A 19,596-nucleotide genomic window follows, 5' to 3' on the forward strand; every position below is an offset into this window, starting at 1 on the left:
ACAAAAAGGACAATATCTATTAAAAAATGTTAATAGAATCAGAAGAAAATCAAGATACTCTATTCCAACTAAACTCACCTTTGCCCGTAGAGACAGATCTTCATGATCCCAAGTAACAAAGAGTTCTTGTATCAATACAGACGAAAGGTAGTTCCTGTAACAAGTGTATCAACAGTCAAATATGCAGGTCATTGATTTATACATGAAATTTCAGAATTTTTTCTTTCTCACATTGACCATTTAATAAGATATCATAAGTCATATATGAGGTAATAGTATCCCATAAGTTCCAGTACGTTTACTTAAAAGTTTAGATGCCCTTAGGTTCAACAAAGTATGGCATGGATTCATGTCAATGAAATAAAACAAAATCTAAACAGACAGATGAACCAATAGTTATTTAATGTCATACAAAGAAAACAAATAACATAAAGATAGGTCAGAGGCCAATTAAGATAGTTATCACAAGCTAACAACATTGACAGGAGTATAGAACGTGTAACATAATAAATAAAAACTGAGATAAAATCTCACTGCATAAATTATGATACTTCCTAACTACTACCTTCGTCCCTAAATATAAGACTCTCTTAGATATTTTCTTTGTCCCTTTTTATAAGATCCTCTTTGAATTTTCAACAGCATTAATTATTTCTTTACAATCATACCCCTAGTTAATTTACATCTTTTTCTGCAATCTGTAATAAATACACTAATGTAAAATCCATACTAATTGTCAACAAATTTAATCACATTCAACTTTCTCATTTCCAGGGGGTCCTATATTTAGGGACAGGGGTAGTAAATATTTGTGCCCAGGATGGCAAAATGGTACATAACTAATCAAATAAACACTATCGATAAAGTACCTATCTGAAGGGTCTCTCCCAGGCATTTCAACAAAAAGATCATGGTCACAGATTATTTGTAGAAAGGTAAGTTTGCACTCATGAAGAACTGGTTGACATACACCAGAGAACTTATCGAGATATAATGATACCTGCAGAGACGATAAACTTGACATGAAGTCATAGAATAATAGCATGGAAATTGGAAACAATGTCAAAATCAAGATTTAGCCTAGGAATGACAATGAGAGGGGGTGAAAGATTGTGAGTTGTAAGTTGTAACATAACATGGATTGTAAGATCCACCCTAAGATGTCAAATTATACCTACACTACACATGCATGTTCATAAAATAACAACATAGAATAGGAAACTAACCTCTAAATCACATTAAAGTAAACTAATGCTAAATTAAAAATTCATAACCATAAGATCAAATACAATTCAAAATCAGTCACAATCTCATGAAGTTCAAAACACTAGTTCAGCACTTTAATAAGCGGGATAAGAGTTAAGACCAACTCACATCAATTTTTTAATTCCTCACTGTTTGCTCTCCACAGCCAAATGAGAAAAAGTGGTATGTTTCTCTCACTTTTGCTCCTTTCAACTTCTCTTCTATCATTGACTATTGAGACAAACATTGGGAAACTCATTTTCCACATGTACCCAAACAAACTAAGGTGAGAATCTACATTATAAATTCAAAAAGGGTGGGGTGGTATGCAACTTTTTCTTAAATGCATTTATTGCTAATCATATCCTGTGTTCAGTCATTCATTGTATCATTCATATTTCTGTGATAGAGACATGGGTATTATGGGGTGCCCAAGTCCCACGATGAGTCATATGGGATGCTCGTCGAAACATTTCAGTTTCTTCGTTCTTCTCTCTTGATAGGTAGCTTTCAAGGGAGGGTTCCCTGAGTGCTTGGATACTTATCAACTGGTATCAAATCCTAATTGCTGGTTACTTGGAGAGGGCTACCCAAGTCCCACGTCAATTAGAATGAGATGTTCAGTGGAGTAATTAAGTGGCTTAGTTCTCCCCCCTTGATAGCTAGCTTTTAGCGAGGGTTCCCCAAGTGCTTGGATACTCATCATTCAGCAACACTGTATTTATTTTCTTTTTGGCTATTACAATCAAATATTTAATCCCATACCATTATTTAGCTCCTAATTATCCCTTAAGCTTGGGTAGTACATTTCTATCATAAATAATACCCAGAGCACCCTCCATTTCATCCACCTTGCAGCCTTGCTGGAATCTTATGGTTTACATGTCTCTATTTGCCCTTCAACAAAAAGAGTCCTCCGTAGCATAAAGTATCCCCCATTTATAATTAATACGCAAAAACACTACGAGTTTAAGAAAATAAACATCCAAATATATTGAAACCCCAGAAAAAGAAAAAAGCTTCATACAAAACAACATACCAACTCAAAAACTTGTCGTGGCTCAATAATTGATAGAAGATCATAACAAAAGAAGGCCAAACTACTATTCAAGCGCTTTGCCAAGCTTAAACCCTTCTTGCAGCGCTCATGCACCTCAGTGAGAAGGCAATCATACAACTGCATTATGCATCTGAATACACCATCCTTCAACTGCATCGGTGGGATATCTTCACCTTTAGAGGAAAAAGCAGAGAAAGATTGAGATCAAAATCAACTTCAGAATCTAAGCTATTTCAAATAGTACGAATTTGATGTCATTGTTTGAACTTTGAACACTACATTTTGAAAGAAGACAAAAAACCTCTCCACAGAATCAAATACATAAAAACAGCAACAGAGACAACTAAACTAAAAGCATGTTTGAGTAAATAGTTTAATTAAGTGCTTACTCAATCAGCTTTTCTAAAATTTTAAGAATTGATTTAAGTGCTATCCAAGAACTTACAAAAACAAGCTAAAAACAATTTATGGATGACTTCATAAGTTATTTTTTGAAGTGTTTTTTAATACTGATAAAAGTACTTATCGGATATGTATAAATTAGCCCTAATAAGCTATTCAAAATGTCCCCAAAGGCTCCTTGTCTGTTGCAAAGTCCGCTTTTAGGTAGAAAGCAATAATAACAAGTGTGGTGAGTCAATTAGTAGACTCCTGGAGTTCAAAAAATTGGCAAATTTCGAGGTGGCAAAACAAGATGTGGGCATTCAGTGAAAAGAGAAACATTGTAAAATATATAGTAACATTTATCTCAAAATCTATATCTGCACAAAATACCATATATGCATTAAGAAGAGCTGTTCAGATGAATAGATGTAGAAGAACAAAAACAACTGTAGTGAAACTACTCAGCCAGACTTAAATATAAATGAACCATCTAAAGACTTGGCTTTTGAAATAACACAATGACAGTATTCATCCGTGATAGTCAATCTAATCAGTGGAAGGTAGATACAAAATTTTAAATACCTATGTGTGCTTACAGTAGATACACATTGTTGCCCATTAACCAACTAAAATTAAATTGTGGAAAATAATTACAAATTATGCATTAATAGCTTAAGTTCTTACAATTTAAAATTAATATTCTCGATAATAGATAGGATAACAATAAATAAAAAAATAATTGATTGAGAAAAGGATTAAAATTTCATAAGCCATAGAATGTTTGTTTTTCACATGAATAAGCCATAGAATGTTTGGGTGATCAGATTAAAAGCTTTCAAAGGTACCTATTGGAAGGCTATGATAGAAGAGGCGAGTTTTCTCCAATGCCATTGATTTAACAATTAACTCCAGAAAAAACCATGCCATTGCTAAAACATCATCATACACTGGTCCAACACGATACCCTTTAGCCTGTAACATCAACTCATTCTATTAACTAACTGGATGGTTGGAAAGAAGCAAACAATTGAAAATTCATGCTAATGACTTGGTTTTTCTTGCAATTATTACACAACAGCATGAAATCCATTCAACATAAGAAAATAAATAAGCAAGACAAAATAAGGTAGCACGTCTCGAATAGAGCAGTAATGAGAAAGTGTATGAATAATGCAAAGTCAAATTGCCTAAACAGAATATTATGGATGATTATAAAGAAACTAAAATATATTATCTTTATTTACGCCACTTCATTCATTGTGAAAGTGATTCTTGAACCCTTAGTTATTAACAGAAAATTCAACTTACTGGGAAGAAATTTCTAAATTCTATGTAATGAATCTTCTAATAATTCAAATCTAAGTCTTCAGTGAAATCTATTTAAACTGGTTTTCCACTAAAATAGTAAATAAATGGTTAGAGAAGGAAGACCTTTGGTTTAATGAGAAGGATAAGCACGAACGGAAATTGAGATCGGAAGAAGTGAAGGATAAGAGATATTCATGTATGATTATGCTAGGCGTAAAAAAATGTATGATTGTGCTACTTGTAAATAAGTAGTTTCACATAATAGTTTGTGCTTAACATTTGAAACATGATCTGGAAATGTGAGACTATTATCAAACATCCCATCCTTGAACTTCCCAGTTACCCTTAAAACATCAAATCAGCATATGCATGCACATGAGAAGTAGCCAATTTCTAATGCATAGTGAAAACTCAGACAGATGAATGATGATTAGGGATACAACATTACTACAAACAAGGGGTATAGCATTAGACAAATGATAATGAACATCTCACTACCTTACTCCGTGCCAGACTTCCCCAGACAGTGGACAATCCAGGGTATACTGGTGGTTGACGACCCCCAAAATCATCGAAAGCACAGTCAACATAGTTGACTAGAAAATGATTTCTTTCAGCGTCATCAACTGACTCCTGCTGCACCCTACAAATTAAATGTGGTTATCATAACAATAACACAGGGTAGTTACAAATTCAAATAACAAATTTTCCATATGTGTCAAAGAAATACGCCAACCACTCAAGGGTCTAACAGCTATGCATTCCCAATGACACTTAGTTGAGCAACACCAACACCCTTCCCTACACCAAAAACACACACAGGGGAAAGAGAATGGACTGAAAAAATACAATAAAATATTTGATTTGAGATCATATATGTGTCAAGCTGGTTTTGACAACATAGACTCCCAAGCCAAGGCTGCTTATGTCCACCAACTCACAAGTTTACAGTACATGATCCAACCACATTATATCCTAATCCCACATGTTTTTCTCTTCTTATTTAAGAATACACACTTCCCAAGGGCCACAAATTCCCCTTTGGCGTGTCTCTCAGTGAGATTTTACCAATAAACAGTTGTAAAGAGGCAAAGTTTAAAAGGCACTCTGTTTATATTCTTAATACCTCTATGCAGAGGAGTATCCCAATTAAGGATCTCGGACATATGAAATGCTAACATAGATGTAAACAGTGTCTTTAAACATAGCCACGAAAAGAAGAAATTACTATACCATATAGCATAAGAGAATCAAAGAACAGTGATTCCAAAACAAACAAGCTTTACAAATAGAAAAATAATGTTTTCCTTATCCTTATCAAACACAATTTTAACATAATAAACTTGAATAAAATATAGATAAAAGGCATACCTGGTCACAATATTAACCATAGCCCGGAAAGCCGCAACCTAAAAGCAGTTGTGGAAAGGTGAACTTAATGTGAAAGAAGCAAACCCACACATCCAAAGAATTTGGGGGGGGGGAAGTATTGAACCAACAAAATATAATTTGCAGAGAAAATATAACAGTATATGCAGCAGCAAGACTCTTTTTAAAACATGTGACAAAAAAGAACCAATTGATGAGCAAACCTGGAGTGTTTCTCCACCATTGCCGATAAGATGAAGCAGCATGTTAAGAATTGGGTGAAGAAACTGAAGTAAAGCAGTAGAATCAACATTCTTCAAACTATTAATAGCCTGCATTCCAGAATAAGTGAATCTTAAGTTAGTACTCCTACTAATGATATCATATGATCAGCGTACAATATCAACAAAGTTTAGCTTCAAATGGTTACAAACATACAAGGTAAAACCCAAAAGACAACAATAGGTAATGATTGCACAATCAGAATCCAGTCTATCAACAAACCTTCTACTAATAACCAAAACTAAAATTTGACAATGAGTTGAAAATAAAATACAACAATACCTACAAAATTCCATAAGATACGACTAAGATAACTAATAGGGCCCAAAATCATACTAAAAAAAAAAAGCTGGACAGTAAAGATACCTCTAGCAGTTCAGAACCCCAAGGTGGACTTGTTCGGAGAGTGTGTCGATCGTATTCGAGAAAAAAATCTCTAATACGTTCATTGATAGGGTATAAAGAAGAACATAACCGTAAACGTAGTCTGAAGACATTTTTTCCATCTTCCAAATAATCCAATCTCTCCTATCAAAAAGCAAGAAAACAAAATATAAAATAACTCAAGTTCAAATGCGTTATGAAAAAACAATCCAAAAAAACATAAATTCAAGTGAAGTAAAATAAAATAAAACACCTTTTAAAAGGCATTCGCTGTCGATGGATTTTTTTTTAATAAAAGGCTAATCGCATGCAAAGGCATTCACTCTCCTTAGATGTTTCAGATCCTTCGACATACAAGGGAGGGTTTTAGATCACATGATGAACTCATTTTATAAAACTCAATACAACAGTTTTTATTTAATCCTCGCTTTCCACCCAACTTACCCATAGGTTCACACTTCCCAAAGAAAAAGGATAAAGGTAGCCAATGAAAATCAATTAAGATATACTGGTGTGCACAAATATTATAAACACGCACCCGTCCTGCATCCTGGAGATAATGTGGGACCAACTCTCTCAAAATCGGGAGATTTATTTCCGACCGCAACCTGTATAACAACAAGAACAAAAGTTTCAACAAATTAAGCAGAGTGAATGATTGGTAACAGTTATTTTGGGTGACAATCACTTCTACTTCAGAAGCTCTTCAAGGACACTGCTAATAAAGTTTTGACCTTAAAATATGTAACCCAAACATGCATCAAGTCATCAAGACATAAAAGTTCTTTGGTATTAAAAGGAGAATAGGGAACACCAAAAATACAAATGAAGAATCACATAAAGAACAAAACATCAATTATCGCCTAGAGTGAAATAAAACCCACAACAGAGGCATTATTATGATTAAAGATATAATTAAGGATTTAGAATGAAACATGGGGACTGATTTACTTTATTTTTTGTAATTAAATTCTAAAGATTTAATTGGTTTGTGAATTTTAAAATATAGCATTCACTGAATTGCACTCAAATTTCTGCTAATTAGTCAACCTATGATCCACCCATTGAATGTGTCGTGGACAAACACTAAAGGCTAAACAACTTCAAACAACTGTGTCTGTATTTTTCCTATCTGCTTTTCAGTTTTCCAGTTTGGAAATTCAACAGCAGAAAAATTGACCACTTGTCATCACCGTTATGGTTTTGGGTTTATAATTGAGATTTCTATCAGGTGCAGTCTATTTTTATTTGGCTGACACAGAGCATTAAAGCACCATATGTCATTAATAAAATAAACATTTATTATGTCTAATCAAAGATAAAGATATCAAATCGAGGGAACATACTGAGCATGTGACGATAAAGGAAGTGCTGCATATCCAATTACCACCTGGGAAAAATTAACAAGGATAATCAATTCAAATGAATAAAAAACAAGCTCCAGACACCCAGCCAGAAAAAAAAAAGCTGGAATAAAATCCAAGAAATTAAGTAGAACAGATAAACAAACTTACTGGCTTTGGTGCTTCCGATTTCGTTTGCAGATCAACATGAAATAAAGTAAATAGAAGATGGTGTGTTGGTGTCCACATGGCAGGAAGGGAAAGTTTAATTTCATCATGGTAGCAAGCAACCCTAGCCCCAACAGCAACTTGGGTGTGACCCCATTTCTGAAATGATGTCCCTAGAGTTGGATCTCTAGGATAAATTGCCTGGACAGATTAGCCACACCAAAAGAAACAAATAAGATAAAATTAAAAAAGTATAGCACAAGCCAAGGGTGTCATAAGAACAAAAGAATGATGGTCAATACCTCCAATGGCTGTCTACGAATATCACCATCGTCCTCTCTGAGTTCAACCCGTATAAACAAATTCCTTTTCCTACCCAAACTTACAGTCAACGGATACACATACAGGCAGTGAAAAAGTTGCAAAAACGGCTCGTTTCTTGTAGTTGTGCGGAAGTCAAAAGCTTGGAACTATATGTTAATCAATGTAGAGCATATTAGCACTGACATGGTATATAGACATAAAATTAAATTATGCTTACAACATCAAGAAATATCGTCATCACTGCAGCAAAGTTAAACATTATAGGCCTTTAATATCTTAACAAAACACAAAATAGACCAGCAAGATTAAAATATCCATTGAGTGATCACTGATCACTATTCAGCAAGAGAAATCACAATTAAGAATCCCTAAAAGTTGAAAAGTAGACTATCTTACTATCCTTGAAGAGGTGTGATAAGTTCCTTTTTTACCTCCCATAATTCAGAAATAAATCTCTAGGATTGGATATGTCCAGTTTTACATATTATTGCATTGCATGTACCCCACAACCTTATCTATGCATTTCAGTGTAGCATAGGAAAAGTTAATTCTTTTATACCACATAGTAACTCCATTCTCAAGAGGAATTACAATTAAGAATCCCTAAGAGTTGAAAATTAGGCCATCCTTGAAAATGTGAGATTCTAGATAAGCTCCCCTTTTTACCATGGAATAGAAACAAACCAATTTAAAAACAGACATCTAAAATTAGATATGTTCAATTTCACACAATTCTACTATGTGCACCCCACAACCTTATATATGCATTTCTGCGTATAATTGGAAAGGTTCTACTTATAACAGCCAGTAATTCCATTTTCTTAAGGTACTTCGTAATGATAAATTTAACACCTAGATACACCGTAGAGCTATTCTCTTTATAATAAACTAAAATCTCCGTATTTTCTCTCCAGATACATAAAGAACCTATCTAAAAACTCAGGTATACAAATGCAATTTTAGTATAAAAAAATTTTTGCAAAAAATCCCTTTCAAAACCTGTTTCAATAAATCCCTCTATTCATTAACTTCTACTTTAAGAAACCAAACCCAACATAATATATATATATATAGGCTGTCAACTCAGTCAAAAGATATAATACTTACATCATCAGCATTAAAATCTGAGGTTCCATGTTGATTTGCTCCATTGCCCAGAACTTCCTTCGCATCACTGACGTTCCACCTGGAGATACTACCCTGAGGATCATCACAACCATTACTAGGATACTTTCCAGACATGGAATCAGCAAGGCGATCCCCGGGATCAACAGAATCATTGGTTGCACTACCGCATTCTGACATATTATCCAAATCAGCTTGAGAAATCTGGTGCTTTTCAATTTCCAGTCTTAAAACTCCTTTGACAGGTTTATGTACTTTACGCTTGGGATCCTTGACATTTTGTTCACAACCAAAGAGTATCAAGTCAAAACACTTATGTTGAAATCTTAGCAGACACGAAATTTTGTATTCTTAAGAGAGAAATGCAGTTATTAAGAACTTGGTCTTAATAAGAGTATGACAAATGGACAATAGCGTCTATCAAGGAATTTCAGAAGATTTATTGGTTAATTTTTTTCAAACTAGAAAATTAAGAACAGCTTAAAATAATTTGAACTTCATACTGAATAAAATAAAATAAAAAAATTGTCAAAGAATAATACAATCACAATTTAGCATTTAGCTGTGAACAGAAAAAATGAAAGCAATATGACAATAAAAATTCAATAAACATATATTAAATGCATACAATACTAAATGATTGAAATATAAGTTGTCTAATATAAACAGTATAGGTCATTAAAAATGCTTTGAAGTATTATAAATAGCAGCAAATTTTAGTCTGAATTTTTATGCCTACTATTTAGTATTTAAGAACATAACAGAGTCTCCGTCAGAGGAACCTGATGAGCATACCTGAAGTGATTCCTCGGTATAGCTTTCTTTGACTTTATTTAAGTTTGAAACCTCAACCACAACAGAATTTCCATTTGAATAATTCAGCTTTCCATCTAAAGAGACTTTGGTACTAGTCTCAAAAACACCTTCATGCGAACTTGAACCAGATACACTAGGAGCAAGCGGGCTGCTTGGAGAACCAGGCCCTACTGAAGCTGCACCAATACTGCCATCAAATAATGACACAATGGCCCATGCGAAGGACTCTTTGTACGGCATGATTTGGGACCACACCTGCAATTTTTGCTTCTCTCTCTCAGTCAAATGTGCCTGTCAAAATGAAGAGAATGTCATGTAAACACATCATTTCATGTACAAAAACCAATCACTCTTCAAATTATATATTAAAAATAGTCAAGCATCCACAGTCAGCAAACCACCATTCAGATAAGATCTATATTTCTACAACAAAATTCTACTGGAAAATGCATATCTAGTCTCTACACCCTGCTTCTCGTTTATGAACTAACAATTTTAAAAAATGTAGTACGGATAAAAGAGTACAGATCAGTTTTCAGAGGAAAAAAAGACAAACTAACATCTCGTGAACAGTATTTTACAAGGTTATCTTTTATTTTTTTCAATTTTTTATCATGGAAAAAGTAGAAAAATATTCCAAACTAAAACAATAGTGTCTTGGCCATTTTTAGTGGTATCCAAGCCTATGGAATTAAAACTTCCTGAAAAGTAGAAGGAAGATAAAAGAAAAATGATCTATTATTATTCGGAGCCCAAAGCCCAGTTGAACTGTAAAGGAAAAAGGGGAAGGTTGTAAAATAATAGTTAGTTGTGTTAGTTATATGGTACCGTAGTTTTTAGTTGGTTACTATTCTATTTTTGCTTAATTTTGAATTCTGTTAGTCCTGTTTCATGTAATTAGGACTAACTCTTCCCAATGGATGGTAGGATGTTTATTTTGTGATGTTTGAACTAGAGAATGCTCCAATGTAGGGAAGAACAGCTCCTTTGTGTATCCAATTTCTTTGAATCATTAAAATCTACAGGCAAATAATTCTGTTTCCCTAGCTGTTGGTGATCAACTACTTCCTTAACAATTGATCCATAAAAAATAGGCTTAAATCCTTAACAATTGAACTAGAGAATGCTATTTGAGATTTGATTTGAGAGTTCACATCCATCTTTGCAATTATGATAGAATCTTCTCATTTATGTCCTAGTGAAATTTAAAAAAAATAAATAAATAAATAAATAAATAAATAAAGTCAATAAAAAATTATACTCCTACACACATGGAAGAGTCATCCTACACCCAAAACCAAAAGGTGCTCCTACATACTTCAGTGGCATAAAAAAGGAACAGCGGCCCATAGTTCTTGGCTATTGGCTAAAGCATAAAGAAAACAGCATCCACAACAATGGAAGGAAAAACATAATACATACAGTATCTTTACGTGAATAAACAGATGGAGTAACTCCGCCTTCTTCGGTAGCATGCTTCTCCAACTGGATTAACAAACAAACTGAAGCAGATGGCGCGTCTAAGTAAAAAATTGCGCGAGGATCACAGGTAATTTTGGCCTGGAATTTGTATAAAAGGGAACAATAATTGTCAGTATGAAACCTTTGATTTGATGTATTCAAAATGAATAAATCATATCCAAGAAAATTTGTTAAAATTGGTCGTGTATAGCTTACATCCTGTATTTCAGTTGGTAAGATGTGAAAGTAAAAGTCTTCCGATAATTTCTCTCTTCTCTCCCTATTGTATAAGCAAATGGTACCGTAAAAGGGCTCTACAAAACATGAATTCAAAAACAGAGCACTGAATCAGACACATTAACCTGCTCTCAGCATAAAATCTAAAAATTAAATGGCATTGGCAGCCGCAGCTCAACAAGAGGAAGCGATCCATCTAAACAGTCCCATCAATAACTAGAGCATAACACTCACCGGACAATCCTGCCTGAAATTGTAAAGACTGAACCTTTACAGAAATCTTCATTCCACTAAGATGCCCAACAGAAAAGGGATGAAAAAAAAAATCAGTTGGACAAAAACAAACAGGAAAGACAGATCAAAGAACACTCGACTAGAAACATCTCAGGAATTCCATACTGTGATATAGGAGTTTCCGGTATCCTTTGCCCAAATATCAATGACCTCTCATTTTCCCAATCAAATGCCGGCTCATAAGCAGGAAGGGGGGATTGACCAAAATGCTGCACGTTAAGCATAAACAAAAGAAGAAATAACCAAAAACAAAATCAGTAATGCATTGTTGTTGTTTCCATGTATATATATATAAAAGAAAAAATCCACAAAAACCAAGTTTGACATGAACAAAACTAAACCCCATTAACCTTTGAAACAACCAAATGTTCACCATCTGCAGTTTCCATAAACTGCCTTCCTGAAGTACTAGGGATGTCATCCTCACTAATGTCTTCACCCTTCGTTCGTCTTGCACCAGCAAGCCGCATTTCTGCAAACACCATTCAAGTTTTTCACCCAAAACTAAAGATTAAAAAGTTAAAATATAAAATTGCTACAATCATTATTGTCTCCGTTACTTTTGCTGCAATTATTTGTCGTTTTCCTATAAGACCCATAACTATTATTATCTCATTCAACTTATTTCTGTCTCTGCAATACATTAGTTTGGGATAATTTTGACAAAACAATAGCTAATATTACATTGAAAACCACTAATAAAAAATGACAAAAATTTTTGTTATTACAGAATTGCTATTAGTGTCACTCCATTAACTACGCACATTCACAGCATGCACCCTCCAAATCTAAGAAACATACTCCCTTTTGTCCCTTTTATAAGAAAGGATTCACATTTTAGATTTATTGAATAACTGGTGTATATGGTCTATATTAAGTAACCGATGTATTTGGTCGATAATATAGACTAAATACATCAGTATGGACCTAAAAAATGAATCTTATAAAAGGCATTCAAACCTTATATCCTATTTTCTAAAATTAGAAGCTGAATGTAGAACCTTATATAATGAATTAAAAATCGAAATTAAAATACCAGTCTCAATGTCAGTATCAGGTCCCTCATATATCTGATTATGAAACGACGGCGTTCCAATACTTTCATAGTGACCGTATTTGTTCTCATCCTTAACCCAATCCGTAGTGTAGCAATGAACAAGCTCATTGAGGTGTGGCCACTGCTCAAGATTCTCATCAAACTGCAACACATTACAGAAAATTGCATCAAATTCAATCAAACGCACCATTTGTAGCACTCAGAGATAGAATTATATACCTTATTACGCCATTTGGTGGTGGCCGGAGTAGAATCTCGACGGTGACGGAGATGAAGCATCGCGGATCTAGGGTTTTAATGAGGGAACTGAATCAAAGACTAGGAAGCTAGAAGACAAAACGACGTAGTTTTAGTGTTAAACGTGCGTTAGGTAAAACATTGCTGGATCTGGAAGGAGAAGAAGAAGCATTGCGGGGATTGAAAGAGAGAGAAAGAGTAGTTGGTAGCTGAATGCAACAAGAGAAAGAGAAGAGAGTGAAGAAAACAAGTCAAAAAAAGTCTAAATAGAAAGAAAACGCCAAAGTGGGTTCATATCATATATCATATAGTAATAGTATACTCCTATATGTAAAACAGATAGATAGAAGGGAAAGTGGTGTCGGACTAGAGGTGGGAATAGGCTAGGCCGAGCTAGGCTTTGCCAAGCCTGAGCCTGGCCTGTCAAAAAATCGAAGGTCTGAGCCTGGCCTGTGGCCTATCATAGGCTTAAATTCTAGGCCTGAGCCTGGCCTTTTGAAAGTCTGATGTGGCCTGTTAGCCTGTTTAAAAACCTATTTCATATGAACATATTTAAATAAATAATTATATTTATTTTGAAATATACTTATGAACTAATAAAATAATGTTCCATTTGATATTTTAGAGAATTTGACTATATATGTCATCATATTTCAATTCTAGTTTATAATAATACATTTATATATGTTAAAAACTAATGTAGATTAATAAACTTAAATTACTTAAAAAGTTAATAGATTTATAATTTAATCAAAGTATAAATTTTAATATATAAATAATAATCGTAATAAAAATATTATTCATGTTAACTTAAATAGGCCGGCCTAGTAGGCCTCAAAGGCTTTTTTAATGGCCTGCGGCCTGGCCTTTTTAGCTAAATAGGCTTATAAAAAAGCATTGGCCTGCTCTATTTAAAGAAATAGGCTGGCCTGGCCTGAGCCTATGTAGGCTAGGCCTTAAGGCCATGTAGGCCGGCCTGGCCTGTTCCCACCTCTATGTCGGACCCAATGTCCCTTTCTATTATTTTTCTCCCAACTTGTTCATACAGTAGTACGTATTTTTTAAGTGCTTTTAAGCAATTAATTATTAATTGATTAATAAAAAAGAAAAGATTTTTTTTAGTAACACCACTTAAAATCCAAGTTACACCCTAAAATGACCAAATTACCCTTACAATGAAATAAAATTTCCAAATGAACTCAAAACCTATAAAACACGGAAATCTCTATGATTAGGCATGTCGCAGTGCCCTACACGTGTCGGTGTCCGACACTCGTACGACACGTGTCGAATAGCTCAGATCGATGTCCACAAAAACTCAATTTTTCTTTACTTTGACACTCATTCGATCGGTGTCTGACAGCTATAAAACACTCGTACAATACGTGTCAGACAAGTGTCAAAAAAAATTATTTTTTCTTTGTTTATACTCTAATTAGGCACGTATCAAACATATATACAAGTGTTAAACATGTGTCGAAACAACAATATTGATCAATGAGAGATTGAAGACATTACATGTTAAGTACAATATTTTTAGTTTTTTCGATAGTAGATGGATAAGTAAAGGTAAAATATTATCATATGTTGTTTTAGAACTTTTTTTAAGAAATAACTTGCTCAACTTAGATTTACATGTATATATTTTGACTCTCAGTTTATATCTTTTATAAATATGTAGCGGTGTCAGTGTCCTATATTTTTCACATTAACGGTGTTTGTATCGGTGCCGTATCGCGATGTCCGTGTTAGAGTTGTGCTTCTTAGCTCAAAACTGTTAACGTCCTTCGTCTCAGACCTACTTTCAAATTTCATTATATCTTTCGTCTTCCAAGTGTTAACATATCTCTCCTTCGATTCTAAATAACATTTCTTGTCATATTTTAAAATTAAGTTGTACGGTGATTAATTCTTGATGTATTGGGCAGTTTGATATGCAGTGTCAAGGTTACTTTGGAATTTGATGGAGTACCATGCTAGTGTTTTCATTGTTTACATGATTGTCCGAGAGTCGAAGACATTAAACTACTACTTGTGATTATCCCAAGTTTCATAAGTCAATATTATTAGGTTGAATGTCCTAGTTGAAATTCGAACATCTATTTCTCCATTTATGTTCGTGAGTTTCTAATTATTATTGTTATTTTGTCTATCTATAAAAATAAATAATTAAAAAAAAAACTCCTATTTTTATTTTAGTTTTCCTGGTGAAAAAGTAGTAATAATAATAGAAAAAATAAGAGGGACTCAACCAGAATAATAAAAAGAAGGGAAAATAGGACAGTGTTGAAATGAGAAGTACATTAAAGTATTAAACATGTAAGTTTGGTTATGCTAAATAATTAAAAAAAAAAAACTCCTATTTCTATTTTAGTTTTCCTGGTGAAAAAATAGTAATAATAATAGAAAAAATAAGAGGGACTCAACCAGAATAATAAAAAGAAGGGAAAATAAGACAGTGTTGAAATGGGAAGTACATTAAAGTATTAAACATGTAAGTTTGGTTATGCTAAAAGAAAAATTGTTTTTTAGTTGACAAAAATAAATTGATTTTAGTAAATTGATTCTTACTAGAATTGAATTAAAGTTAAAGTGATTTATGTTTTGATACATACATGTAAAAGTGAGTTGAACGATAATGTGAAGCTATTATTTTTAAATTCAAGTAAAATCAATTTTGGATGCAAAACCATTTCCATTTATATAATTTGTTTAACACACGAGTATTGTAAAATCAAACAAGTGTTGTAAGTTTGATTGACAAACCACTAGTCTATGTTTGATATTACGGTAGATATGTCAGAATTACGATGATCTACTATTATTTTTTATAAGCTACACTTTGTAGCTTCTACAAAATCACAATGGGTCATCACAATTTTTGGATACTCATCACGATAACAAGCATACATTTAGTTGTCTTGTCCATCTCTCCCATATGTGGTTTGATTAGACAAAGATTAGTTACACCACCATTATAAGTCTTGGAATTAACCAAGAATTTGAGGTATAGTATTTGCTCTAAGCAGATCAAAACCAAATGACTCTGACGGTGAGGCTCGAGGCTGTTATAGTGGCTAGGCCTTTGGAATGATAGTTCACGGCGGGGAAGGTACATGCAAAACATGTTATTAGCACTCTAACGCTCAAGTTAGTATGTGATCAGTGAGGAGTGAAGTGAAAAGTGATAGAATTTTGTATATTGGCGCTAAAGCCTTGTACTTATATAGAGGGAGACGGTTATAACCGTCATTGACAGCTGACAAAAACTTAAAACTTTAAGGTTAAAAATTGTTATTTGGTGCTGTCAAACTTCTTCCATAATGCTATATGAAGAAGATTTAGTGGCAACAACTTCACGAATTTGGAGCACATCTATCCCTTCAAAAATCTTTGGGAAGTAACACATTGATGGTGTTAAATTTGACCATAGGTGCATAAGTTTCACGACAATCGTAGAGCTGTATATGCCTATTAGTTGGCAGAAAAATACATTCTAATGGAGACTTGTAGTAAAAAGTTTACATGGAGATTACACAAGGGGTGGACTATGAAAACAAGTTTAAAGGGTCGTAAAAACTCATAATTTTCCATATGACCCCAAGCAATATCTAAGGGCTTGTTTGGAAAGTTTGCCATTGTAGTCAACTATACAAACAATGCTAAGTTGATTACACTATTCCCCCGGTACAATGAATACATGTACAAACAATGACATATAATGGGTGATGTCATACTCCTTGCATAAATGGAAAACTAAAAGGTTATTTCTTACATCTAAAGAAAAAGTGTTAACATTTCTCACAATCAAACTCTTATGCGTAGCTTTCGTGTTTCGATTATGTTTTTTAAGTTTGATCAGTTATTTATTTCATTACTTATCATTCACACCACTAATTGATAGTCTAGTGGTTTCTTCTAGCAGATTGAGATCAAGCGATCTTCTTTCTTTGTGATCTAGAGCAATGGTTCACCTTCAATTTGAATCATCAGGCTGCCCAAGATAAGACTGCTCATGGAGCGGCATATGGGCAACGTGTTATTAGTTGTGTTTTTTTTTTTGGTATACAATAACAAATTCAAACCATTTTTGTATAAAGGGACATTTTGAAAAACATTTTTCAAAATTTTTTAATGTCTAAAATATTTTGAAAAAAATATGTTTGGACAAGTGGTTTTTTACCGCAACAAACAATTTTTTTTTGGGTCATAGTCACATTTTAAGGTATTTAAAATTGATATCTAATAAAAAACAATTAATATTTACAAAATTATAATATATAAATTTTTAAAAAAATGCTATATTTGCATTTTTAATATATGGCACATATTAATGTATTAGTGATAGTATAAATTATAATAAAAAATGTATGCTAAAAGTGACCGATGAAAAATTTGGATAGTATGCTATAGATTCTATTTTCGGCTCATTGAAAAAAAAAATGTATGCTAAAGTTTTCGAATGATTGAGTATGTGTTTGGTTCTGCGGTGGATATAATTGATTTTGATAGAATTGAGTTTGACAGAATTGATTTTGATAAAATTAAGTTTGATAGAATTGATTTATATTTGGATATATTCATACAAAAGTGAGTTGAACAAAGAATTTGAGTGTAAAAATCAATTTTAGAATGAGAAGCTACAATTTCTAGCTTCAAGCAGAATCCATTCTGGAGGCAGAATCAATTCTACTTTTGAGGAACCAAACAAGTCATAATTCATTCTACATATCCAGAATCAATTATGGCAACTCCAGAATTGAAACCAAAAATACACCGAAACTATTCCATAATTCCATAAAGACTATTATACTTTATCTCATTTTCAACAAATTTTCCATCCACAAGAAAAGAAAAACACATTATCTAGAAAGTCTTTTTCGTTCCAATTCACTGAGCTCTGTGATTGTTTTTGACATTAATGGCAGAAGAATTGATATTGTTGGATGAATGGCTTAGTATGTTTGGTATGAGAGCAAGGATAGCATTGGCTGAAAAAGGTATAAAGTATGAGTACAAGGAAGAAGATCTTGAGAACAAGAGCCAAATGCTTTTGGAAATGAACCCAATTCACAAGAAGATTCCAGTTCTTATCCATAAGGGAAAACCTATTTGTGAGTCCATCATTATTGTTGAGTATATTGATGAGGTTTGGAATGATAGAGTTCCATTTCTGCCCTTAGATCCTTATCAGAGAGCTCAAGCTAAGTTTTGGGCTGATTTTGTCAACAAGAAGGTAAGTGTTTTTAGGATACCTAACATATAATTTCTTGTATTGTTTGTACTTTAGAATGAATCAATTTTTATTGATGAACTAAACAACATGATGAGTATACCTTGTTTTTCTATTGTTTTCTCTATTCAATGGATGAATAATTATTTTTTTAATTTAATTAGACATAATGAATATATGCTATCAGTATTTCATGCATTCGAGACATCGGTAACTGTTTGATCAAGATTGGACGGTCCTAAAAAAAAATGTAGATTTTAATTTTGTTTTATAATTCAAAAGAAACGAGCTTAAATCTAGATAGTTAGATGAATGACCACCGATGTCTCAAATGTGCAGGGAATCCCCGACTTCAAGGATCCAAATCAAGAAACTAGTATACCACAATCATATATTGATATATTCTCCATATCCTTATTATTAAAGACTAAATTGCATCATTGTGCAAACATAATACATTAATATTAACTCATTTTCATGTGTTAAAAAAATGCAGGTTGGTGATGTTGGGGGAAGAATATGGGCTGGAAAGAGAGATGAGATTGAAGTGGCAAAGAAGGAGTTGATTGAAGCCTTAAAGGAATTGGAGAATGTCCTTGGAGACAAGCCTTATTTTGGTGGTGACACATTTGGGTTTGTTGACATTGCTTTGATCCCTTTCTATAGCTGGTTTTATACTTATGAACAATTAGGAAACTTCAAAGTAGAGGCAGAGTGTGATAAGTTGATTGCTTGGGCAAAGAGATGCAAGGAGAGGGAAAGTGTTTCCAAATCTGTTGCTGATGAGAAAGAGGCATATGAGTATGTTGTTAACTATAGGAAGAGGTTTCAGTTGGATTGATCATAAGACAGTTTGGAATCTTTGAGAAATTGAACTTGTTGTTGGTCTTGTTTTCTTGAATTGGGTTCAAAATATGTAACTAAACTAAGCAATTTGGTTTTTCCTATTAGTGTTTGGTCTTGTCATCTTGATTTCCATAAGTAAACTGTCAAATATGGTTATGCAAATTTTGCAGGTTTTGACATGTTTTGTGCAAAATTTACATTTGAAAAGGGGAGATTTCCTACCTTTGTTTTAAAGCAGTAAATATGATATTTTAAAGGAAAATGCTAACAAGTGCCCCTGAGGCACTCTTTAAGCATTCCATTTATCGAAATTATTTATTTAAAGAGTTAAACATTCAAATTCTCAATGCATTAACTTCACACATTTTGATAAAAATTTCATGAAAACTTACTATTTAAGATGCTTAAAGAGTTCCCCGGGGGC

The 19,596-nt window shown here is 33.3% G+C and overlaps 2 protein-coding genes across 3 annotated transcripts in view; one reads left to right on the top strand and one right to left on the bottom strand.

The window, feature by feature from the left end:
* Positions 1–13,416, bottom strand: part of LOC123896745 (guanine nucleotide exchange factor SPIKE 1-like) — a 31,433-nt gene extending 18,017 nt beyond the window's left edge. Inside the window, exons 1-21 of one of the 2 annotated variants that reach the window (XM_045947108.1) lie at positions 13,076–13,370; positions 12,836–12,998; positions 12,150–12,271; positions 11,905–12,008; positions 11,740–11,795; positions 11,485–11,582; positions 11,230–11,367; positions 9,787–10,098; positions 8,974–9,261; positions 7,845–8,012; positions 7,546–7,743; positions 7,378–7,421; positions 6,570–6,639; positions 6,014–6,175; positions 5,590–5,697; positions 5,369–5,406; positions 4,496–4,640; positions 3,535–3,661; positions 2,285–2,478; positions 870–1,000; positions 79–154 (exon numbers count right to left, since the gene is read on the bottom strand). In XM_045947108.1, the coding sequence (XP_045803064.1) occupies positions 79–154; positions 870–1,000; positions 2,285–2,478; positions 3,535–3,661; positions 4,496–4,640; positions 5,369–5,406; positions 5,590–5,697; positions 6,014–6,175; positions 6,570–6,639; positions 7,378–7,421; positions 7,546–7,743; positions 7,845–8,012; positions 8,974–9,261; positions 9,787–10,098; positions 11,230–11,367; positions 11,485–11,582; positions 11,740–11,795; positions 11,905–12,008; positions 12,150–12,271; positions 12,836–12,998; positions 13,076–13,135 (2,802 nt within the window). In that variant the 5' untranslated portion in view covers positions 13,136–13,370. Of the gene's footprint in view, positions 1–78; positions 155–869; positions 1,001–2,284; positions 2,479–3,534; positions 3,662–4,495; positions 4,641–5,368; positions 5,407–5,589; positions 5,698–6,013; positions 6,176–6,569; positions 6,640–7,377; positions 7,422–7,545; positions 7,744–7,844; positions 8,013–8,973; positions 9,262–9,786; positions 10,099–11,229; positions 11,368–11,484; positions 11,583–11,739; positions 11,796–11,904; positions 12,009–12,149; positions 12,272–12,835; positions 12,999–13,075 lie in introns of both variants that reach the window. The other variant, XM_045947106.1, reaches the window with a different exon arrangement.
* Positions 13,417–17,887: 4,471 nt separating this feature from the next.
* LOC123896749 (probable glutathione S-transferase parC) lies at positions 17,888–19,273 on the top strand. Its single transcript, XM_045947114.1, has 2 exons — positions 17,888–18,329; positions 18,823–19,273. The coding sequence occupies exons 1-2, from the start codon at positions 18,015–18,017 to the stop codon at positions 19,165–19,167; spliced, it is 660 nt and encodes a 219-aa protein (XP_045803070.1). The 5' UTR covers positions 17,888–18,014; the 3' UTR covers positions 19,168–19,273.
* Positions 19,274–19,596: the final 323 nt, after the last annotated feature.

Source organism: Trifolium pratense, linkage group LG7, assembly GCF_020283565.1.
Source record: "Trifolium pratense cultivar HEN17-A07 linkage group LG7, ARS_RC_1.1, whole genome shotgun sequence".
Classification (NCBI taxonomy): Eukaryota; Viridiplantae; Streptophyta; class Magnoliopsida; order Fabales; family Fabaceae; genus Trifolium; species Trifolium pratense.